Genomic DNA, 26,356 nt, shown 5'->3' on the forward strand with positions numbered 1-26,356 from the left:
GAAACTTTGAAATAACCGATTTATTCTGATACAGTGCACATGAAACAAAAAATACATTTGTAAAAAAAAATATTATCTGAGGTGTACGTCTTGCCTTCATCCAGTCATCCTTCTAACTCAGGGTCTAAAGTACTTCACAATTTAACTGAAAATAGAAGTAGTCTGATCTTTAAACTCAAAATAAACATGTAGCCATTAGTTCACTGTACTAAACCTATTACATGACTGAATGTGTAAGAAACATTTATGAAGAATGTGGAATAAGCAGAGCCAGAATATTGATAAATGGATGAACAAAATAAAATAAAACAAACAGAAACTTAGTACCCAGAAGCATAAAGAAAATGGATACAAAATCACTGTGGCATATCTGGTTTGTCAACCCTAATGAAATTGCCCTTTTCTTTTGGGTGATTAAAAAAATAAACTTTAATGACTTTCCTTTCTCCCATACTGCCTAAGTATCACATTTGTTGCTCAATGCAGGAATTTGCTTGTCGAAATCCACATTAGTCTTTAATCTTTCTAAGACATTCTTCATCTTCTTCACACTGTCTTCATTCCTCTCCCCATCAGGCAGGCAAACACTGTCATAACCATTTTGGGCTTCACTTCAACCAGATCTTCAGGAAGGGCGTAGACTCTGGCACCAATCTTTCTTGCCATTGAGATGGCATATCTGTAGATAAAAGAGTGCAAGGTGAAGGAAACTGAAAATTAAATTTGCTATTGTCACCTCGATCCTTTGTTTTATTTGATTCATTATTGCTAATTCAAACCCACTGTAGGTTGATACCATTTCTTGGATCGCATTTGTTTTGATGCTAGCGGAAATTACTTTACAGAGTCATAAAAATAATATTACAACCCCAAAAATGCAATAATTATCCTCAAAAATAAATAAATGCAAGCATTACAGATGAAGCTCAATGTAATCCTGAACTAAACATTAAAAAAAAAAAAACAAAGTAATGGGGGTAAATGACCATTCTGAAATAATTCTAAAAAAGAAATAGGCCTGTTTTGAATAATCTAAAGCCGATCACAATGATTCAACTCAATATTTTAATATTTGATCTTAATATGTGATTATATTGTGTCAAGATAAAATGAAGCATAGCCTACTCATAGTAAAGTAATTTGATCATGTTGTGTTTATGTATTTAAATGGCATAAAATAACAACCCGAAGATGCTTGGACAAAGATGGCGGAGGAGGAGGAGGAGGACTGGGTATTTCCTACCCCAGCACACCTGATCTAATACTGAGGATGAGCTGACGAGTTGCCTCAGGTGTGTTTGGGAAGAGAACACTTAAAATTGGGCTGGGATTAAAACACCCTGATCTATGGGATAGGATGGCCTGCATCTTCACAAGCAGGATCAAGTACAGCCTGAAGATGATGTAGTCTTAGATCTAGCAGGAGGTACAATTTCTCTCAGTTTATCATTTTGACTTTTATGCTTTATTACTTACTCTAATGTATTAACCATAGAGGTTGCTAGCTATTCCCACAAGAAACATGAATACATTGCATCTTTTGTAGTTAGTGCAATTATGATGAAAACTAAGGAGGACATTTTTATTCAGTTTCTTTTTGTTCATTTTATGTGAATATGCTTCATGTTTCTTCTATGTGTGAGACAAAAAAAAATCACTAAAGTATACATTACTATTTGTTATTTTTTGTTCAATATATTTTATCTAATTGATACAAATTTGTAAAACCTACCCAAACATATATATTTTTAAATACATTCAATGGACTTAGTTCTAAAATTAGAGAAAATAAAAAAATGACTAACGGGGATAATCCAATTCAGTCTGTGAAAATTGATTAACTGAACTAACTCTACAAAAAGAACATCTATAAAACAACAACTATAAAGATCACATAAGACACCTTAAATAACTTTGTCTGATACACAGTGCTATTAATGTAATGATGTCTGGATATTTTTAACAGACAGTTCAAAGGGGGGATCAAGAAATAAAGCCTCAGGTGTTTAAAATCTAGCACATCTTCATGGACTTGTTCTCATTTAGTGCCAACCTTTCTGTCCACCTTGCTGTCTATGTTACACACGTAAGCCACAAGAGTGCTTTAATGGCTGTGGTCAGGTAGAAAAGTGAGGGTGAAATACAGTCGATCACTGTCTGTACCTCTTTTCCCCCTAGAGTGGAAGATGATAATGCAGAAGAACACTGATTCCACTTCCCCTATGCCTCTGGAAGCCCCATCCCTTCCAGTCAATCCCTTATATAAGAAGACAGAACCAGACGTTGGCCTTCAGTTTGGACCCTGCTCTCAGCAAGGACAGACTCTCCAAAGAGTAACCATACTTTTAAGAGACAGACCCTTGTTTTACAGATTATCAGTTTTTATTTTGTTCTTTTAAGGAACTTCTTCACATTAAATACTATTCCTGTTCTGGCACCCTACTGTCCATCTTGTCTACTTAAAAACCTCCTTTACACCAGCATCCCCTTGGACACTAAAGTGGAATGTTATAACCCCTGCCTTTATATATGCTATCCCTCATACACCCCCCCCAAATAAAAAAAATCAAACCAAAGAATTCAAACACCAAAGCACTTGTTCTAAAAAAATCTTTCAAATAATAAATATTAGGGCTTGTGTTTTTGTCCCAAATTTACATAAACTTTTCAAATGAAATCTCCATTTAAAGATATTTCAATATAGTTAACATGTATCAAAGACACAAGACACAGCATATTTTTAGACATTTTGGTTATTGGGCACATGTGTAGGGACTAAGTACTAGAATCCAAAACCAAAGTAAGTCAAAGCATACTACAGACTACTTTGTTATCTACTAAATAAAAACAATGTCTCCCAGCCAAAATATTAATCATTCATTTGCCTGGTTTGTTTCAGTTTTTCTTTTTGTTTTTGTGTTTTTAAGAAAGCTGCAGTTTCCTTTCTGATGATTTTGACTTTACAACAAAGGTATAGAAGTCTATTTCATAATCTAGAATAGCAAAATAAAAATAGTCTTACTTGGCATTGTTAAGCTTCTCATCATCAGTCAGATCTTCCAATTTTACTAAATCGTATCGGATTGATCCAGGCTGAATTGCATCAATCAGATCCAATACTGGCATGCTAGTGCTGATCTGAGAATCCTAAGAAGAAATTGCAAATGATTAACAACATTGATCCAACTTTTGCTTTTTCACATGATCTGGTAATTGAGTCATGGCAACTGGACTTCTTTCTTGTTAGGTAGATACGTTTCACTGCTCATCCAAGCAGCTTCTTCAGTCTGAGGAATGCTGTTAAGAGACCACAATTTTATCCTCCAGGTTAGTTTCACTTTACACCTGCCCTGAAAGGCTCATTGAGTAAAACAAAGGAAGGGGGAGGTGTGGGTAGATGTAACCCAGGTCCTCCCTGCGTGAAGTTTGCATGTTCTCCCCGTGTCTGCGTGGGTTTCCTCCCACAGTCCAAAGACATGCAGGTTAGGTGGATTGGCGATTCTAAATTGGCCCTAGTGCATGCTTGGTGTGTTTGTGTGTGTCCTGTGGTGGGTTGGCACCCTGCCCGGGATTGGTTCCTGCCTTGTGCCCTGTGTTGGCTGGGATTGGCTCCAGCAGACCCCCGTGACCCTGTGTCGGATTCAGCGAGTTGGAAAATGGATGGATGGATAAAGTGTTCACACACATCTATTTTGCCTAAAAACGAATTAAAAATAAGAATGTTTTATCAACTTAACGCTTCATAATCTAAACTTTGTTCAGTCTATAATGGACCTAGAAGCCCTCATAATAAGTACAATTTATATAATTTTTAGATTGAGATTTTATGAGTCTTAATCACATCACCTTTGAAATAAAGCAGGGTGAACTGTACCTTGAAACCTGAGATGGTGCCTTTACCAGCTCCTGACAGTGTTTGATTAACCCAAGTAACAATGGTGTCATCAGTGACTTTCTGCCCATCTCCAATTTCCTCAAGCATATTTAAAGTGTACCTGCCAGAAAAGTGTAAATTATAAACCAAACATAAACCAACCTTTGAAAGAAATAAATCTAAAAGCTAAGCATGTCAAAAATTGAAACTTAGAAATATGAAAACTATTACCGATTTTTTATTATTTACTCCAGAACACACAAAGCACACAAGTTCAATAAAAGCCATAAAGAAATAAATACATTTTGACCATTTTTGTTAGAAAATTAGAAACTCACCTCCTCATTAGCTGCCACATCAGAGCTAGAGTCAGCGTACGGTTTCCCTCATTCAGGTCCTGTCCTGCAATGCCCACCAATGAAAACTTGGCCTTGTTCTTCCCTAGTTCCACTGCATAGTTACAATTTTCAAGCTGTAAAATGAGAAAAAAAAACTATTATGTTTGATTATATTTTTTCTAAAAAAAATTAGAACAGTAAACTCAGACAGGGCATCAGTCCATTGCCATGTTAATAATTTTAATCTTACAATCAAACAATATTTCAGAAACCTGATAATGGAAAATTCGTTTACGACTCCAAATACAGCTTATTCAAAGCATGACAAATGATCATCTGCATGCAATTTAATACAACAAGAAATATAATTATCAGTCACTGTACACACAAAAAGTTACTACTTTTATATATTACTAGCCAACCCGCGGCGTAGCATACGCCGCATAATTATGTATTGATGGGTGAACACTTCCTGAACGACACAGTTGTCCAAATGGGGTGGGTTTGTGGATACCACTGTGAGTGAATGCAAAGATAGACCTCTGGAGAGAGCAACATATAATTGTCCGTGACTGAAAGCGGGATCGTCTGTGACGTAGAAGGCCATGCTGGTGAAAGTTACTTCATCGGTAGGGATAAGTGTAAGTACTTGTAGATTAAGGTGTAGCGAGTCTTCGTTGTTGACGCTTAATATAGCTTGCGTACTGAGATGTTCCGAAGTCACAGTTGAGAAACACTTTTTTAATGTCTTTTAAGCACAGGGGAAAAAATGAACATGTGAAACATCCGTAATGTAATTAGCCACCAAGAAAAGTAACATTGCAACAATGCACGCTACGACCCAATCGCTGTAAACAGAAGTGAAAACAAAATCGAACCCGGTGTATTCTTTAACTGACTTGTGGCTCTGTACTAGTGCTGCTGCTTTGCAGTAAGGAGACTGTGGAAGACTGTGGTTTCGCTTCCCGGTTCCTCCCTGTGTGGATAGCGCTTTGAATACTGAGAACACCGCTATATCAATGTAACAAAGTATTAACAGGAAATTGTCTTCGTGTAATAGTAAAAGGCAAATTATCCGCGACAAACTTACACGCTGCATACCAACCCGCGGTGTAGTATACGTCGCATAATCACACCGCTTTTTAAATCTTTTTTAAGCAGAGGAAAAAAAATTAACATTTGCAAAATCCGTAACGCTGCTTTCAGTAAGTACAATGCACACGTGTTTAATTTGTCGGCCACTTTTTGCCAGCCGTCTTTTCTGTTTTGGGCTGCTTTTGCAGTGTTACCGCTTGTGCATATTAAATCTTGAAATCCTTCGAGTAACTAATTAACTAACTAACACCAACCCACCCACACACACAGCTTGTGTGAAACAAATGCGCCCGCACTTTCATAATTTTGTTGCAGCCTATAGTGGAGTCAGGCACAGAGAAGGTCAGCTGCTGAGAGAGCGTCTCGACTTTTGCAGGGCCTGCATCGGTGAAGCAGGTGAGACACTAATGAAACAGAGGCACAGGGCTTATTGGTTTTTAAAGACTGCTTCCTTCATTGTGTTTTAACCTCAGTTTTAAAGGATTGTTTTAAGGATCCCATGGGATACCCCTCGCAAACTGTTTTAGACGCTGCATTTAGCAATTCACATCTGCGACAAACATGCCTCTTCTTACATGGTCCTGCCGCGTCCACCATCGTTCTCAAAGCATACACACTGCCTGGTCATGTGCCCGCTCGCAAGAGCAACTCACGGAGACCTGCCCACCAACTCTAAGACCATGGCGTGTAAAACAGTTTGCGATGGTGGTGCGTGCGTCATAACCAAAAAGAATAATGAAAAGTCAACGTGGCTCAGAGGTGCATGTGGACTCCTAGCACAGAAGAAAGCGACTTACGGGGTGGTCAGTGAGTTGTTGCGTCCGGGCACATGAGCAGGCAGTGGGAATGCCTAGAGAGCGAGGGTGGACGCGGGCCGGGGAATAAGGAGTGTTGGTGGGCGGGGAAACGTTTTCCGTGTTCCTGCAGAACCATCTAAGAAGACGCATGTTTGTCGCGGATGCGGTGGACGCGGGCCGGGGAATAAAGAGTGTTGGTGGGCGGGGAAACGTTTTCTGTATTCCTGCAGGATCATCTAAGAAGACGCATGTTTGTCGCGGATGCGAATTGCTGTATGTAGTGTGTAAAACAGTTTGCGATGTTGCCCGTGGTCGTGCGTAGTAACCGAAAAGTCAACGTGGTTCAGAGCTGCATGTGGACTGTAGCACAGACAAACAGAAATGAAGGTGTGTTTTCCGAGGCATCGTGTCCGAGTTGGTGGGCATGGCTGTGCGAGTTTTCGTTGTATCCAATGATCTTAGAGTTGGTGGGCGTGGCTCCTTCCTGTGTGCTGTCATGGGTGTGGGCGTGGCTCCTTCATGCGTGCTTTCATGGGTGTCTTGCCCGCTCTGGCGGTGGCTTAGAGAATTATATATATAGGTATTATATTATATTATATTATATTATATTATATTATATTATATTATATTATATTATATTATATTATATTATCCATCCATCTATTATCCAACCCACTATATTCTAACTACAGGGACGCGGGGGTCTGCTGGAGCCAATCCCAGCCAACACAGGGCGCAAGGCAGGAAACAAAACCCGGTCAGGGTGCCAGCCCACCAGAGGGTGTATATTATATATTATATTATATTATATTATATTATATTATATTATATTATATTATATTATATTATATTATATTATATGTTAGGTGGGAATTTTCCTAAGACAATGGTGATACACCTGTCCTAGTATTTCAAAATGTCTTCAGCTATTCTTTTTGCATCAAATTATGTCTTTTATATTTTCTTATAATACCAAGGAAATTTTCTGAGACCAAATGTGACACCAAATACTAAACTTTTATAGGCCCTGATACTCTTTAAAAGGTTATAATTAGATTTTTCCACGTTTGCAACATCTTCCAGATGATTTATCAGTTCATGTCAATGCACAACAATATGGACATTTAACAATCACAGACCCTATAACATTTTTTTTATTGGATTCATAATTCATGTGTGAATTATAATTAAACCCATCATTGCAATTTTGGCACCAAGGCAAATATCTTTTTTGGTTTGTATCTCAAACAGAAGTTTCTTTTTTCCTATGAGTACGTTGAGATATAATTAGTAACAGAACCTTTGTGCGGTAGGTGCTTTTTGTATTATATGCAAACACACCTAAAATAATTAAGTCTAAAAGGAAAACTAGCAAAAGCAATGTTTTTAAAAATCTAAATAGCACTGACTACACTGACTTGCAGATGGGCTCTTACCTTTTTCATGTTTCCACCAAGTTTTGGGTATGGAGGCTTATTTACTTTGTTCCAATCAACTGGGACTTTGATCTTCTCATACAGCTGAAATATGACTAGAGCATCATCCAAATCACTGAAAAATAGGGTGCAAAAAAAGGTTAGAAATGGTATATATATATGGCATAACCTTTGGGTGCATGCGGGAACTTAGTTAACTGTTTTCAAACTTACAGTATTTGAAATTTTTGTTTCTAATATAATGAAATATTATAATATAATATACCTATAGACAAGGCTACAAAATAGTGTTCTCATGACTTTAAGTTCTCTGTAGTACTGGAGATACACCAAATTTGTAAGCAAGTCTTCTCATGAGATGTGGCCTTTTAGCAGTTAATATTCAATAAAGTGAAGCAAGCTGAGTGTGGGCTAACCAGGAATATCTACAAAAAATTGTCAGGCCCAGACATTCTCCAGCTTGAAACCAGACATAGAGAAACACTGTAGCCCCTTTAAGTGAATGAGCTGCTGATGAGCTGACCTGGAGACCTAGCATTCTAAAGGCTACTAAGGGATGACAGATACAAAGAAACAAAGGACTGGATCTCTAGTGTGATGTCTTCACAGTAAACAAAGGTCTGCGTTTTTCCCCTGAAATGGTTACAGGACTTACATGATTCAAAGTTAACTCATAGCTAACATATCAAGCAGGACAAGCTAGAAATCTGATGGGAAAATATGTTGTTGTTGTTTTTATGAGAAACAGAGGTTGCAAAGCCTTTCATTTGGGAGATGGTAAGAGAACAGTCTGAGGTGGTTAGCAGTTGGTACATGGGCCTTGTTGTTAATCTTTCTTGATTTTTTTGTCAAAGTCACTTTGTTTTATATGCAACCTTCTTTTATAGTATATTTGGCTGACATCATGTGCCACACAGGTTTGTACCATGTTATTTCCCGACACCCATTGTGTGTGGCCAAAAATGAAAAATCAAAACAACATGAATTAAAAGTTAACAGCATATTCAAACCAACTGGAAATATCAAAAATCAAACACTAACGTGTCCCTGTCAATTAAATAACTGAACAGATTACTTTAAATGACAGACAGGGCAAGACCTTATGTAAAAAGAAAGTCACAACAGAGTTTATTTTGTTTTAACTCTCATTGTATTTTGTGCTCTCTGTTTTGAATGTAAACTAATTGAATTTATATACTGTATACACCACCATTATTCTGGATGTGGACGGATGCCACAAGAATACTCTTTTCTATAATACAAATTTTAGGCCATACCTATAAAGATGGTTTACTCGTGGATTTACACCCAGCGAGTTCATCCAGTTCCTGAATGTCCTTTCTTCCCTTGTTTCACCTGTAAATTCAAAGTAAAAAAACAGATTATCTTTCTTTAAAATCAACTACAGTTTAATGGTCATAAGACTGATATTTTTTTATTTTAAGGCTTATAGTATCTTTACTTTGTTTCTAAAGAAAAAGTTCTTTCTCACCTTCAATGGAGCTCCAGTCAATGTCCGTGTCTGGTTTCTTTAGAGCTGGATATTTGTTAAACAGGTTAGCAACAAAAGCCAAGTTGAGTTTGGGGTTTCCACGAACAACATCAGTTGCTGTCACAAACTGTCGGCACCCCATTCGTTCAGCCTGAACAAGCATGCCTTCAGCACGTTTTAAGTCATCTGTCTCCTGAAAGGCAATATAAACTTTTTCAGAAGAAAAATAACTCAGTCTGAATTTAGCACAAACACAAAATCTGGCAAACAGATTTTTCATGAAAATATGTTGAAAAAGAAGGTTCATTTTCATAAAATAATTGAAAAATTGATCCATGCTACAACATAATCAGGAAAAACTACAAGACCCAGAAGTGTGAAAGTAAACATTTATTTTAATATTATTATTATTATGAAAAGTGGACTAATAAACTTCAAATATTTAAGAAGATTATGTACTGTAATTGTAATACCACCCTCCAAATAGTTTGATGCCATCAACATCTGCTATCATATAAAAAAAGTACAAGTGCCATTAGACACAGTAAGAAGCATGAGTTATGTTAATATCCAAATTAGACTTAGTTTTCTTTAAAATATTTGCTTACTTTTATACCACTCATATCCACAAGTATGGCTGGAATTCCATCTTCATCTCCTTTAGGAGCAATCTGATTGAGTAGATGGTAATAGGCACGGGAATCCTTTTCAAAGGAAAAAGTAACAAACATAAGACAAACCCTTCCACTTAGTAATTATCAAGAGCCTCTAGAGTGTTAGAAAAGTTAGGACAGGACAGCAAGTGAATATTTTGCTAAGGACTGCTTGTCATATAATGCATAGCTGAATGGCATGTTAAAATACTTTAGAATTCTGCAGTGAAGGTAACAATATATTTCATCCTATGAGTCACCCTACACCATATTGTGGCATTACTACATGACACTCTAGTCTAGTACAGTGTATTGTAAAGTAATCTAAGATGTTTCCTGGACTGAATGCCTTCAGGTGGATGGTTCCTGAGTGTGTCTATAGACGTACAACTTCATCAAGTAATACGTTTAATATGAGCAAGCTAAGCTATTCAATTTTCCAAAGGCAGAAAATCTGTATATTTGAATGTACATTTGTATAATAAAGGAAGAGGAAATGGATGGATGTTTAATATTATTTAAACAAATTCGCTTTCCAGTCACATTAGAATGAAGGAAACCAATGTTATTTATAAACTGCAGGTAAGTAATGAAGCTATGACTAATTTATTATTACACATTTTGTATGAAGATTTTTAAGTAAACATTTAACAGCACAAAGAGTAGGGTTCACATTCTAAAATAAAAACAAATCCATAGATACCTTTAACAGACTGCAGAAGTCTTTTAGCTAAGAAGAAGTTGAAAGAACAATCCAAACAAGCAGCAGAAAAAAGTTCAAAGAGCCGTAAAAAATCAGAGGGTTAAATGATTAAGGAGACACTGCACAACATACAGGAAAACAAGAGAAGAGGCGAGAGCATGAGCTTGACTACAGTACAGTTGATAATATAATATAATATAATATAATATAATATAATATAATATAATATAATATAATATAATATAATATAATATAATATAATATAATGGAGATGCATGATGGTGCTGTGTGGTTGGTTGTTGGTGAAGGGGATGAATTGTCCTGGGTGTGAATCCCTTGCCCAAATGTTGCCTGTGTGGAGTTTGCACATTCTGCTTTTGCATGTGTGAGGTTTCTGCCAAGTAGTTTAGATTTTTTCTCATATTCCCAAAGAGGTGTAAGTTAGGTTAGTTGGAGATTCCAAATTCGCACCATATGTGCATGAGTGGGCCCTACAATGGGCTGGGGTTTAGGCCCAGTGGCCTGTCCATGGTTGATTCCTACTTTTTGTGTGATGCTCCTAAGACAGGATCCAGCACCCCATGGTCCTGAATTGCATTCAGCTGGTCTAAGTATAATATAATATAATATAATATAATATAATATAATATAATATAATATAATATAATATAATATTGGGGCAGCATGTTGGTGCAGTGGTAGTGCTATTGCCTTGCAGTAGGAAGACTAGGGTAAATGTCCAGGTTGCTGCCAGCATGGAGTTTGTGTGGGTTTCCTCCATGTGCACTGGGTTCTTCCCACAGTTCAAAGATAATAATGAGCCTATAAACCCTTAAAATAACAGACATCCTCACAAAATTATAAAGTTAGTATGCTGATGATCTTGCATGGCCTTACTGTCCTGATTGCTATTCTATTACGACTTTTGTGCTCCTGGTAGAGTTACTTTTAAAAAGTTAGTCTGAGGGGAATTGCGATACAAATAATGATCCAGTATTGACTCCCATAATGATTCACATGAACAGTATACAGAATATTGTAGCTAGAGATCCACAAAGGGAGAAAATAAGTCACATATCTTAAAATAGTCTTTTTATTCCTAAGCTTTCAACAACCTACCAGGTGCCATCATCAGAGGAAAATGCTTAGACATACAGGAATCGAAGGCAATATATAGCGAGTGAGGAGTTTGGGGGGGTCATGGCGAGGGTGGGGGGGGGGGGGAGGGTGGATTAATAAGGTGGGGTTCAGAAGGTGTTGGTCCTAAAGTCTTTTTTTATTATTTGGATGTTCTTTTTAAGCCTGCATATGCTGGGTTCAAGTCCAAGTGTCTGTTAATGGTGTTTAAAATGTGCTGGATAATATGTTCCAAATCAGTATATCTCAAAATGTAGATCAATAGCCATGCCCCCAACAAAAATTATTCCAGGACTACTCAATTTATTTCATGAGGGAACATGAACAAAAAACTAACTATACTGAGAAAAAATCATGTTTTGTACCCATACAAGTCAGAGAGTCACTGAAGTAACAGCAACAGTAACATTAGAAATGTTTGAATATTCTTTAATAGGAGAGTCACTGGACCTCCTTAATTTAATTCAAACTTAAAGTTATTTCAAAATATTAATGCATTTAAAACATTTCTTTATTACTATTGCAAAATCCAAAGCTGTTGCCACACAAGGTTTATTTTATAATTCTTTTTCCAAAATGGCATACCTTAATGTCGGAACTGAAATTGTTCAGTTTTTTGCAGCCAGCTTCTTCTAGATGGTAGTTGGCCCAACGGAGAAGTAGTTCCTCTGGTGATAACTTCAAAAGATCCTCAAGGCTTTCTCCATCTCGGAGGAGAGCAATCAGGGCTGGATACACACATAATGCAGAAAGTATATGAAGTGCTTATATACAGTAGATATACAGTATGAAAGACAGTAACCCTGCTTGCAACAGTAAACATGTTGAAGCTCACCTAGATATTAACATTCATGGAAATCACCTACTAGAGGGGTTTCTAAAGCCAGTTTTACAGTGGCTTCAAAGAGAGCCATAACAGAGATGACACATAATTGGCGATTCCATAGTGCGGAATGTTAGAATTCCAAACTATGTTAAACCAGCAGTTAATGTTAAATGCCTCACAGGGGCCAAAATTTCTGACATAGAGGCTGCATTGGACTGTGTCACCGACGATGAAGTACCTACCTTATTGCTGCATGTCAGCACCAATGATATTTATTTACAGCAATCTGAGGTATTAAAGAGGAACTTCATCTCTCTATGCACCAAAGCTAAAAGAAAATGTCGGAATTTAGTTGTATTTGGCCCCTTACAAAGATTATATAGAGGGGATGTGATTTATAGCAGATTGCATTCCCTTCACTGCTGGCTAGAAACCTGGTGTGCAAATAAAAGCATGGTGTTTGTGAACAATTGGGATGATTTTTGGAAAGGCCTGGATTTTTCAAAAGAGATGGTCTTCATCTTAACTGGAGGGGATCTTATGTATTGTCCCAAAATATGGCAGCAAAACTGCCTGGTTGACTGATTAGAGCACCATCCAGGCCGCAGTCATGTGATCTTAAATCACAGACTGTTGTTTATCCCACCTGTTACTATCCTGACGCTGTTACCCATAATCCCTGTTGTAGGGCATCCAGTAAATTTAGTCTTGATGCAAACCTTAAATTACTTGATAACCAAAAAATAAGGTGTATAATTAGACCAAGGGACAAAACCAGACCCTCCACCAGGGGCATCTGTAATAGAAATTTACTTCAAATTAAAACAAAAAATATATCGCCAGTTCAGAAAGAAGTATGCAGTTTTAAATGCTGCTTATCAAACATTCGCTCTCTTGGCAGTAAAGCTGTTTAAGTACAAAATCTGATCTGTGTCTTCTCACTAAAACCTGGCTTAGTAAATGTGACACTGTTCCCCTAGCTGAGGTGCCACCAGATGGATACTCATTCCTTCATAAGTCTAGAGATTCTGGTTGAGGATGGGGCCTTGTAATAATTCATTGTAACAAAATGCAAATCACGTCTAAAAATTTAGGCCACTTTATATCCTTTGAGGCATTCATTTTAAATATTAAAACAGATTCCAACATAATTATAGTGCTAGTCTACAGACCACCAGGGCCATATTCATTGTTCATGACTGAATTTAGCAACCTTTTATCTGATTTGGCTATAAATTATGATCACATAGTACTGATGGGGGATTTTAATGTACACATTGATGTGGAAACTGACACTTTTAGTAAATGTTTTACTTATTTGTTAAATTCAGTAGGATTTTGCCAGATTGTCAAAGGTCCAACTCATAATCATAACAACACATTAGATTTAATTATAACTTACAAAGTTGAAATTCAAAATTTAAATATTACTCCATTAAATGAAGTTATTTCCGATCACTACTTAATTACATTTGATTTAGTCCTGCCCTTCCCAATGCACTCACAGATTAAAACAAAGACAGTGAGACATCTAGATTGTAATTTTGCTTCAAAATGTATAGATACTTTGAGTAAGTCAAGTGTAAACGTGGAAAACAATTTAGATCAGCTAACATCACATTATAATGTGACCTTGAGAGATGCTCTGGACGTAGTGGCTCCCCTTAAAACAAGTGATCAAAGCACATAGAAACTCTCCCTGGTTTAACGAAAACACTTGAGCTCTTAAATTAGAGTGTCGAAAACTGGAGCACAGATGGAGAACAACAAAGCTACATGTCTTCAAATTGCATGGACAGAGTGTGTTAAAAAATATAAAAAAGCTCTCTTTAAAGCTCGCTCAGAACACTATTTTACAATAATAGATAGCAATAATAAAAATACTTGGGTACTGTTTAGAAAAGTTGCTAAATTAACAAATGGGAATTCACATCTACAGTGCAAAATACCAACAGATATTAGCAGTACAGACTTTATGAACTTCTTTAATGAGAAAATTAAAAATATAAGATCCCAGATCTCAGCATCACAGTACAAACCGCATTACTAGCTTAGCAGACCCTGCCTCACATTGCATTCAGCACTTTAGTAATTATAATCCTGTAACTGAGCAGGAAGTCTTAACTTTAATTAATAAAATGAAACCCACTACTTGTTCCCTAGATCTAGTGCCAACAAGACTAATAAAAAGTGCAATGGATGTTCTTGCAGTGCCTATTCTAAATATTATCTAAATATTATAATATCATTACTGCATGGCACAGTACCTGATGCACTAAAAGTGTCAGCCATTAAACCATTACTTAAAAAGTCAGACCTAGACCCACACATACTAAATAATTATAGGCCTATTTCAAATTTACCCTTTCTCTCTAAAACACTAGAAAAAGTAGTCACCAATCAGCTTCAGTCACACCTTATGCATTACAATTTATTTGAGAAATGCCAGTCTGGTTTCCGCACTGGTCATAGTACAGAAACTGCACTAACGTGGGTTGTAAATGACATTCTGATATCCTCTGATGAAGGAAACTCCACTGTAATTATGTTGTTAGACTTAAGCGCAGCGTTTGACACCATTGACCATTCTATTTTACTGCACAGGCTAGAAAATGATGTTGGGCTTACAGGCACTGTGCTCGCTTGGTTTAGTTCTTATTTATCAAATCGATTCCAATATGTACAGAAATGTGTTGACAGTACTCCATCATTATACACAGAAGTTCAATATGGTGTCCCGCAGGGCTCAGTACTGGGACCTTTACTGTTTTCAGTTCACATGCTTCCACTGGGATCTATCATTAGGAAACATAATCTTAATTTTCACTCGTATGCAGATGGCACCCAGTTATACCTTTCATTTTGATCAAATGAAGTTTCTCCAATGTTGTCTTTAATTAGTTGTGTTAGTGAATTAAAACAGAAATGTTAATTGTTGGAGGGAATGATACTGATCACAGCAATATTTTGTCATCATTTAACTCAGTTGGCATCACCATTAATTTTACTGAATCAGCCTGCTATCTAGGAGTTATCTTTGACTCTAGCATGTCATTAAAAATGCATATTACAAAGTTGTCCAAATCATGTTTCTTCCATCTTAAAAATGTTGGGAAATTAAGGCGCTTTCTACATAAACAGGATTGTGAGAAATTAATTCATGAATTTATTTCTAGTAGGATTGACTACTGCAATTTGATGTTCACTGGATGTTCAAACTGTTCTTTATACAGACTTCAGTTAATCCAAAATGCTGCTGCAAGAATTATTACAAGAACAAGAAAATACGAACATATAACTCCAGTTCTTAAATCCTTACACTAGCTCCCGGTTAAGTTTAGGGCAGATTTCAAAATCCTCATTTTAATATATAAAGCATTAAATGGCCAAGGTCTGGCTTACTTGACTGAACTTATCATGACTTACAAACCAGAGCGCACATTACGATCTCAAGATGCCGGTCTGCTTATGATTCCAAGGATTAATAAAATAACAGTGGGAGGTCAAGCTTTTAGTCACAGGGCCCCTAAATTGTGGAATGGTCTGCCTGCTACTATAAGAGATGCCCCTTTAGTCTCAGCTTTTAAATCCCGGCTGAAGACTCACTACTTCAGTTTAGCATATCCTGACTAGAGCTGCTAATTAACTGTACAGACTGTATCTTTGTTGTTAGTCATTAGCACTAAAACATAAGTAACATGATAGTTATAATTTGTTACTAACCCTCACCTATTCTGTTTCTCTTCTCGGTACTCAAATGTGGCACTTGGTGCCACGGTCCACCTACCAAGTTGTTTTGCCTGCCTAAGGTAAAGTCATCCCTGATGGAGGATCGCAGGAATCAAGGGGCAGAGGGGTCCTTTCATCAGATTGGCTGGCTCAGCACTGGCCAAATGGGGGAGGCAGCTTGAAGGCCTCCCCCATTGAAGGTCTCCAGGACTCTAAACAAATCCAAATCATATTATGTGATATCATCTACTGTTAAATTCTGCTCTGTACTTGTAAAATTTTTATTTTTATACTGTATTGAGGATTTGTTCTGTTCTGTGTATTGTATTGTATTATATTGTATTGACCACCTTCTTTTTGACACCCACTGCACGCCCAACCTACCTGGAAAGGGGTCTCTCTTTGAACTGCCTTTCCCAAGGTTACTTCCATTTTTTCCCTACAAGGGTTTTTTTGGGAGTTTTTCCTTGTTTTCTTAGAGAGTCAAGACTGGGAGGCTGTCAAAAGGCAGGGCCTGTTAAAGCCAATTGCGGCACTTCTTGTGTGATTTTGGGCTATACAAAAATAAATTGTATTGTATTGTATTGTATGACAGAATAAATTATTATTACAGTCTCAGGTGGCACTTAATTCTTTGTGTTGCTCTATTTGATTTTTAATATAGATTTTGATATTTAGGGATGTCATATTATATAGGCTGTAAAGGGAAAACATACTCCTCTGATCTCTTAATAATTGGAATAAGCCCAAGAATCACATTGCCATCAAAATTCGTGTAATAGTGTTCCAATCAAAGAAATGGAGGGGGGTGGGGGTTAAAAAAAAAGATAACATGAAACAACAAAGCAAAATTATAACAAAGAAACATATATTCTAGATGCTGGCCATCCTTTCTTTGAACATCTATATCTTACTGACCTTTTTAGTTCCACCAAAAAAAAACCTCTCCTTCTGTCTCTTTTTTAACCATTATGATCTTACACAGAGAATTTGTGTGAGTGGCAGACCTAGTACCTTAATATTTAAAGAAAAGCTCCAAATATGCAAATCCCAAAAGTTGAGGAAATCTGTCAGAAACCCTAGCTCAAAGTGTTCTTTTTTTGGTAAGCACATGTTATTTACTGTGGCTAATCGTGAGAAACGTTGAGATCATTTATCCAGGCAATAAAGCTAAGCAGCTAAGCAAAACTTGAACTTGAAACAATCAAAGATCAAAGTTAAAAAACAACAAAGGCTTTGGAATTAAAACAGAAAGAAACATAAGGTTTATTTGTGAACTCGGATATCAGAAATACCACAATGGAAGGCCTTTTAACACAGCAAGTTTTAGTTTTAGTGTTGTGACCTGCCCACCAACTGGAAGGGAGTCAGTCACTCACAACAGGAAAGCAAAACTGCAACACCCGTGATATTCTAAATGGTGGTGAAAATAATTCAGAATAAAATTGCAAAATATAAAGTGGGCACTATACCTTAAATCTGACAGAGAAACCTTATTTTTTTACTCAAAAAACACTAAAAAAGAATTTATTTTGTCAGAAATGTGTACCTTAAAAGGAGCAAAAAATTTTTAAAACAACGCACTCCAAAACACAAAGAACAAAACAAATTTTTCATTTCTCTTATTAAAAAGAATCAAAATAATAAAAATTCCAAAAGACTCACGCATTCAGTAATTTCAGAAGTACAAAAAGATACTTAATCTAAAAAAATCAAAACTAAATACAAACATTTTTAAAAGGAAACCAAAATCCAATTAAAGAACCATATGAAAACAAAAGCAAATTTACAAAAGAGATAATAAAATGAAAAAAAAAACATCAATACAAAAATGTGACGGGGGAACAGCATGAAACATAGCCAGTGCCTCAGCAAAGGATTAAGGCAATCAGGAATGTTGTGCGTTCTTTAGGGTATACCTAGAGACCCTATTTACAAGCTAGTGAGGAAAGAGGCCAGAACAAAATTACAAACAATCCCAAAGTGTAACCAAGAACAAACACTAAATTTGGTGAAAATTACAAAAAAATAAACAAATACTAAATGTCAGAAATGTAATCACGACACTGTCTACCAGCCTGTAGGTGTTTTTGTTCCGTCTAGATGTGCTGTTGTTCTAAACAAGTGATAATTTTGTCCCTGCTTTCATGTCTAGGGATCCTATTCTACCATGTACTGACTTTTACTTAAGGTTTTGTGCCCTCTTGCTAGCCCTTTAAAGCCTCTCTTAGATTTTTTTCTTTGGTGCAACAGTTTTTTGGGACAGAGTTCCTTGACAGCTGCCTACCTTGCCACAATAGTCTAAAGAGAATGAGTCTCTCTCTCTCCTCCGCACTGTCATCTGCCTTGTGTCATCTTTCTGGTGCCCTTGCCCCTAGAAGGTCCTTGTCAACTAGCTAACCAATCATACATGTTTAGCATGTGCAGTACAACTTACATAGAAAATTGTAAAAATAGACAAATGGGCAGACAGATTTAGTTTATAAACTGGAACTGACCAACTGATATCCTAGGCAGCTAGTTTTGTTTCTTATGTGAAAAAATGAAATCAATTTAGGTTTGCTTCACGTATCTGTAAACAACTGAAAGGAGCTTAATCAGAGAGACTACCTTTTAATGTCCACGTTATTCAGCTATTTCACATGAAACTTTTAAAACCACAATGGCAGTATGTGGAAAGGTAAAATAACACTTCCCTCTAATCAGGGAAAGACTGTGACAGCATTTAGCTGTGTGCCGCCACATGTAGCGCTTATACAGTATATTTCCCTGCATGTTGGTGAGCGCATGCTTTTTCCAAATGGCTGAGCTATGTGAAATGTTTTAAATGAGTTCCAAGCATCTTTAAAATACTACTTGGGTGACAATTACCTTCATTCTTACTGAGTTCGATGTCAGCAAACAAGCCAATTTTTATCACTTGCCACAGCAGACCCAACACCAAGTGTGGCTTCCCTTCTTTTAGATCCTCTGCACCAATGTTCACCACATGACACCCAATGGCTGAGGCAGAGTTCAGTGCGAGGTTAAGATTCTCCTGTAGGCACATGTACGAAAAACAACATTTTAGCATGTTTTACAGAAAAAAAGTAAACAAAAGAAAAAACATGCAAATATTTCCCTATTAAAATTACTAAACTCTTTTGTAAAATACCTGAATTGTAAATGGTGTCAGCTTCTTTTTGTTGATTGTTCGTTCATCTATGGTATCAGGCACTGAAAGATTGATCATCTTACTAGATGTTGAACATAAAATTAGAATCAGTTAACATAAACTGAACATCTGCACTCTGTGACAATAGACTAACTAGAGAGAATAAAGGCCAATGCAAATAAAAGTTTAAGATGAGCAATAAAGTAACATGAAGAATGAAGTCCAAATATCACTCTGAGGAGTGCAAGAAGTCTAAAATCAACACACAAAGTCATCTAGACATCTATATTGAATATGCAACCCTAAATTACACTAAATGGGTTTTGGAAAAAGATTGGATGGATCAAGAACTGTAAGTCAACCTGCAGAAATTGGAACAACCTTAGATGGAGTGTCAGTCCATCACTAGTATTTTCTAGCTCTAGCATTTTTGCTACCCTAGGCAAAACTGAAAATGTTGTGCTGAAACCACAGAGTTCTGAATGCATTAGTTATACATATTATTGCAGATCAAAGAGCGGTGGAGTCCCCTTTGGAGTGTGGTGCATGCTGCACACACATGACGGATTGAAGAATTAGGGGGATCTCCTGGGATTTTCACACAAGTCATACATAAATGGCAAATCAAAAAGTGGTGGGTTGACCAGCCCCTTGAATTTTCAGGCAGGTCTTACATGCATATAGAATCAAAGAGCAGGGGGAAGTTTCCCTTGATGATGCCCTGCAAATCATACATAGATGTCAGATCAAATGCAGGGTTTCACACGAATTGTACATACATGGAAGATCAAAAGGGTGGTTCTGTCAAGTTTTATGCTAGTCATTCCTCACAGATCCCTCTAAGCCATCCTCACATGACATCAATGGCTATTTCTGTTATACTTGATTCCTCTTAAACACTAGTTCTCCTATATGTTAGAGCCGGCCCTTGGTATATTTCACATTCATAATCACTTAACCACAAAAGGGCAGCAGAAGCCTTCTTAAAACACCCTGAAATGTGCAACCTCAACACAGAAAGTGAATCGAAATTAAACTCATAGTTCAAGTACCAGGGAGGTGGCTATTCTCTGCATCACTATGGCTGATAGCATATAATCATACAATCATACAATAACAAATAAAATGAAGGCATTGACCTGACGCATCTACATCGCCATTTGGATTATTCTGGCCCCTAACTGGCACCCAGCTACACATTCAAGGCGCCTTGCTGATCCCTTATCCTGTTAGACACATAATTTTAACATATTAGTGGTCACTACAGGCACATAAGACATTGACACAAAATTAGATGTGACTGTTTAGTTGCACTGATTAGCCGATACCTAATAAGTCCCAATATCTTATTCTTCTACTTTTAAAATATTGTCAACATTACTTTGTATTTTGTTTTTTATTTCTATAACCTTTATGGTAAAAAAAAAAATCTGGTTTCACTTTTAAATGCACATCCCGTTAATTTCAACCAGTGTCCTCGATTACACAATGTAAATAAAAGTTTTGAAAGAATTTTGCTGGATCAATGCCCACCAAAGCTTCTTCTCCTCTTGTCTAGCTCATTTCAAACAGAAAGAGCACACACTGGAACTATTGTCAGCTCACATATTGATTAAAGAGAATTATTACAACTCTTTAAGGAGATAACAGAATCCTGTTTGCCAGAGTGCCATGACAAATAGATTTAAAAACACAAAGTCTTCTAGAATGAGCAGTTGAATGAATTGAAACATCTTTTTCCTTCCAGAAATTTTTAACAGAATTTAATAACTAATATATAATAACTCACCACAAAAGGATTCCATCACCAACAGCATTGAATAAGTCATCATTACTGGGGTCCATGGGGACAAGGTGCTTGCAGTCAGGATCTTTATCCAGGGATTGATTTATCCAGTTGACAAAGGCATACCTCTCTTCATCTGGTTATAGAAAGCACAAATATATAACTCACTCTTTGCTTAATAAATACAATTCTTAATATTCAAGCGCTCACTTCATCAACTTATACTGTAATGTAGTTCAGCATCAGGCAGAGTAGGTTAATTCCATGATGATTAAAGAAAAGAATGTTAGGACCACATTATTTTTGAATTCTTAACCTTATACCAAAGAAGACTCAGACTGACAATGCATTTTTTAATTTTATTTAGTGCCTTTAATTAGTCAACATCATCCTGAAGTTTCAATGTGTTTTTCAGCTGTAGTATATGAAAGTTAAGGTGACTTGTCCTGGGTCACACAGTGAAGCACAGATATCGACTGAAGTATAAACAGCTGGAAGTTAAAAATCTTAGCCTCAGATCTTAATGCCTGCCTAACATCCTATAATTAGTAAGTACAATTTTATATCTATTATTCAGTGTAGGATTTGTTTTTGCCTTTTTTCTCTTATTGCATTGGTCAAATAAAGAACATATACGTTGATGATATGATATGTGAATTAATATTTATGGCTCTCTCCACACATCTGTTTTCTTTACCCAAATTTTCTTGTTAAAAGTGTTAAAAGTTCTACTTTACAATCAAGGTTTATATTTTAATAAGCAGAAATAAATCCCCTCTTTCAAACACTGGGATATGCATAGATATTTTAAAAAAACATTTTTCTAGGGTACTTGAGAAATAAAAAAGATTTAGTATAGTCAAACTGTTGTCATACTTTTACAAGTGGTGAACTGGCTGGCTAAACATCAAAAATAATGCAGAGACTTAACCAGAAACCTTGTGGCTTAAGGTTCAGCACTTTAACCAAAGGGGGACATACTCTAATACCCCTATACACCACAAACTGTGGGAAGCCATGGTGGTAGGAACTTAATGAATGGATGTATACAACTAATTAGGTATTTAAAAGAGTATTGCAGAGTTAGTTTTTGGAGGATAGATAGATAGATAGATAGATAGATAGATAGATAGATAGATAGATAGATAGATAGATAGATAGATAGATAGATAGATAGATAGATAGATAGATAGATAGATAGATGCCAAGCCACATCTCCATAATCAAGCATTCTCCTTCTTGCCCATGTATGATATATGTAGTGCCCCCTGCTGTTGCCTACTTGCATTGCCTTAATTGTGGGCATTTCAAAACGCACACATCATATCTGTCCAACTAATGTCAACTCTTTTCCTCTTCTGCCATTGACACCACCTTGACAGTCTGACCCCATATCAAAATATATACAAGTATAAAGTATTTAGAGTATGCTTGTATAAACCAGACATCCCATAGACCAGGTGTCTCTAACACATCGCTTGTGAGCTACTGGTAGCTTGCAACCCCTTTCCAAGTAGCTTGCCAAAGGGTTAATGAATCCCACATAAATTTGAAAACTTGATTAGTCAAATTAGGAGTGGGCGATCTTTCCAAAAAATCATATCACGATCCTTTTAACACAAAATCACGTTCCACAATCTGAATTGCAATCTATCCTTTCAATGTGGCATACACTTAAGAGAATATCCGAACTCAAACTCATCAAGACCTAAGTAACACTTTATTTTAAATTTTAAACAAAGTTGAATTAAATTGTTCTCTCGTTCGCTAGCTAAGCAGAGTTAAGGATCACGCCCCGAAGCTGGCAAGTGATTGAGGAAGGCCCCTCCCCTCGGCCCGCTGCGTGTTTCTCGGATTTGTGTGAATAAATCGGTACCACAAGTGAACTATGATACATAGCAAAATGAGAGAAGTCGCAAAATCAACCGGAATGTTCAAGCAAATTATAGAAAAAAACCCAATCTAAATCCGTTAAGTAGTTTCTCGTGAAAAGCGGACAGACATACAGACAGAGAGACATTGGATTTTATATATTGTATATTAGTAAAACTTCAAAATAATGAGCAATTAAAGTCTCAACCGCATTCTCAGCATTTTTGGAGCTTAGTAGAGCCAGATAGCCATAAGAATCTTCACCAAGTAGCTCTGAAAATGTCTGTTTTGTTTGGGTCTACATACCTCTGTGAGTCTGCCTTTTCTGACATGAATGTCATGAAATCAAAGTTCAGAACAAGACTGCCAGATGAATATTTAAATGACTCCATAAGAGTGAACCCAAGTGGCTACACTCCACAATACACCTCTCTTGATGACTCCATGCAGTGCCAGTCATCAGACAAACTAAAAAACACATCACACATGCAACTGGACATGTGAATACTCTTGTGAAGTGAAACAGTGACATGTAACGAAATGACAAATGAATAAGTCATATCTGTGTATTTGTAATTGCATTGTTGTGTTTTGACAGCATTCATGTTTTAATTCAATAGTGTGAGATACACTAGAAAATGCATACAGACATACAAAATGCACTTGCAGGGGAACTAAATATTTTTGTGATGTTTTAATGCAAAATGTGAGTTGTGGACACCAACATTTTGTAAATGTTCAGGCAAAACAAGCTTATTCAGTTTGTATGGGTTGAAATAAGCTATGAGAATAAACATTAGAAAACATGAGTAGCTCTTGACCATTTTCATTCTGTAAAAGTAGCTCTCAGGGGAAGAGAGGTTGGAGACCCCTGCCCTAGACAATTAACTTCTACTTACATTGCAAAGGAAACCCACTTTCTTTACATGGGGGAATACTACCATATACTACCCAAAAAATGAAAACATCTAAACCTTAAAAAAACAGAGGAACTATATAACTATAGTAAAGTAAATTGGGAAAAGAAAAACTGATAGAAAATAATGTCTTATAAACAGCCTACTGATTTCCTTTGTATTTTTTCTAGGAAGCCAGTGAAAGTATCAGGGAGAGTGATACACTGAAATAGATTAACTGGATCCAGTTTCTGCAACATACATTTAAAGAAGGAGTTAGGTTTTGGATTTGTTTACATATCCGCTAGTTGTGGCAGTGACAGTGATAGCAGTAATTATAAATAAATAATTAAGTGATCACCACAGCCACCTGGAGAAGTAAGCTGCTCAGCCACTTTATCACATTTATTGCTTTGCAAGTGAGCAAATATTCAGGATGACAGCAAATCTGAATAAAAGTGAACTTGCTAATTATAATCAGCAGGGTCTCCAAAAGTCTAATGTCAAAGAAAGTAAAACCCCAGTATCATCTTCTTAAATGTCTATCCTTGACAACCCACAGAACTCAAACAGAAGAATACTGTAATTATATACTGTACTGTCCATGTAAGGCATGGTGATATATGATGTATGTATATATGTGTATGCAATTTTGTTTCCCTGATGAGTCCCAAATAGGGAGAAACACATGGTGTGTACACTTTGTATTATTTGGCAGGTACTACTGTATATAACAGCTATGATCTGCTTCTTGCACCTAAGAGGACGTGGAGGATGTCTGTCGACTGGCCGATCAACCACAAGTGTTACTTGGTAGGTAACCACCCAAATATGAGATTAATGTCAGACCTATGCGTATATACATATATGCATTTATATATACAGGGTGAGTCAAAATTATGTTAACATTTGAATGGAGAGAACAATTTATTCACAAAACATACTTAATATGTGCAAGATGATATGAAATAATGTCTCAACCTGTTCGCCCATCATGTTCAACGCATGTACCATATGTGGCACATAAATTGTCCACAAAAATTGTATTAAGTATATACATAGCAGCTCCATTAGTGTTAAAATAATTTTGTCTCACCCTGTATATGAAATTTTGTTTATACTGAAAGGAGATAAACAAATATACAGATATAGACTGATTAATTAAAAATAAAAAGCAGTGTTTAAACTATATTTTTTATAACTAACTAGTCTATCATGAGTGTCTTAGAGGGATCAATTTAAATATGCACTAGGAGGATTGAAGTGAGGGTTACACTGTGTATGATAGAAGCTTCCATTTATGTCCCCAGAAGAGAGGATGTTCTGCTTGAAGATGCTTGACTTCTTGTCTGGTCCTTCCAAACTTCTCCCATTCTGGTCTGGAGAAAGCGATAGGAAGTCATTAAAATTCAACCAACAGTATCGCTAAGGGCACACCTCCGTGACTCCTGTTCTGTTAACTCAAGAAATTCTGCTTCTGACTTTTTTAAAAAAAACAAGCTCATAATCCTAAAATTCAATGGAGATTGCCTTGTTTGGATTCCAGATCTTTATATGACTTTGTGTCTACTTTATTGGTATATATAGTATGTTGCAACATTATATTTTCTGTATATGTTGCACTTTTTTTAATATTATATTTACAGTTTGGGCACATATGGAAAATTGAGCATTCATAAAGACTGGTTACCCTTATGTCTATCAGTATATCTGTAGATAGCATTTTTTATCAAATATAAGTAAGATCAGAAATAATATGCTTAACAGTGAAGGATTCATCATACATTTTCATTGTTTTTCAATTATATTTGAAGAAATATAAGAAAATGTCATTAATTAGGATACTGTATATTCACCATGTGTTGTTGGAGGTTTTGCTTTCCTCTCCTCCACTACCAGCTTGACTATATCTAAGTTATAATGGTAATGGACTTTATATTGCCATGCTCTGTTTTACTATGTGTTTAATGTAGTTTGTGTGTTCATGCATGTATATTTTGTGTGGTTTTGATATTTACAGTTAATATATTGTAGTTTGTAAGTTCATCTAAGCATTCTGAGCCTGTACTCATTGAGGAGGAATATAAAAAAAAGAACTGAAGTGAATTTAATTAACTCAAGGCAATGCTGGTGGATCTGGGATGTCCTGGCTGAAAGACATATTGCTCCATAAACATGTGTGAAACCACCTAGAGTGTGTCCTGTTTCCCCTGGATGTTAAGAGTTATAGGCCTATTACTTAAGAGGGTTGAAAGACATATTGCCAATTGCCAGAGGATGGTAGTAATATCTTTGGTACCTACAGAGGAGGTTTAAAATGGATGTATGCTGACAGAAGACCACAGGAGTTATCAAAAACATACTTGATCAAGAGGTAATCCCTGAATTGTTCCTGTCCTACGCTTAAAAAATCTTGTAAGGCAAGAGAAGGCTGAGCTTGGAGTTGAGTGACTGGTTGGTTGCAGAGCTTAGTCAGCAGTCTATAGAAAGATTACTGGTGGTATTAAAAAGGCATGGGAAATAAGAAAGAACAATGTTTTATGGTATGTTTGGTAGGAAAATGAACAA

The 26,356-nt window shown here is 36.4% G+C and overlaps 1 protein-coding gene across 2 annotated transcripts in view; it reads right to left on the reverse strand.

Annotated features, from left to right (window-relative positions):
* LOC114650198 (plastin-2) overlaps window positions 1-26,356 on the reverse strand; it is a 90,737-nt gene continuing 64,381 nt past the window's right edge. For both annotated transcript variants that reach the window (XM_028799686.2, XM_028799685.2), the window contains 12 exons: window positions 21,024-21,156; window positions 19,235-19,316; window positions 18,952-19,117; window positions 12,111-12,253; window positions 9,641-9,736; window positions 9,033-9,225; window positions 8,818-8,896; window positions 7,541-7,655; window positions 4,213-4,346; window positions 3,875-3,995; window positions 3,023-3,147; window positions 1-679 (listed from right to left, as the gene is read on the reverse strand). In XM_028799686.2, the coding sequence (XP_028655519.1) occupies window positions 547-679; window positions 3,023-3,147; window positions 3,875-3,995; window positions 4,213-4,346; window positions 7,541-7,655; window positions 8,818-8,896; window positions 9,033-9,225; window positions 9,641-9,736; window positions 12,111-12,253; window positions 18,952-19,117; window positions 19,235-19,316; window positions 21,024-21,156 (1,520 nt within the window). In that variant the 3' untranslated portion in view covers window positions 1-546. The remainder of the gene's footprint in view (window positions 680-3,022; window positions 3,148-3,874; window positions 3,996-4,212; window positions 4,347-7,540; window positions 7,656-8,817; window positions 8,897-9,032; window positions 9,226-9,640; window positions 9,737-12,110; window positions 12,254-18,951; window positions 19,118-19,234; window positions 19,317-21,023; window positions 21,157-26,356) is intronic.

The sequence above is a fragment of the Erpetoichthys calabaricus genome, chromosome 4 (genome assembly GCF_900747795.2).
Source record: "Erpetoichthys calabaricus chromosome 4, fErpCal1.3, whole genome shotgun sequence".
Lineage (NCBI taxonomy): Eukaryota > Metazoa > Chordata > Cladistia > Polypteriformes > Polypteridae > Erpetoichthys > Erpetoichthys calabaricus.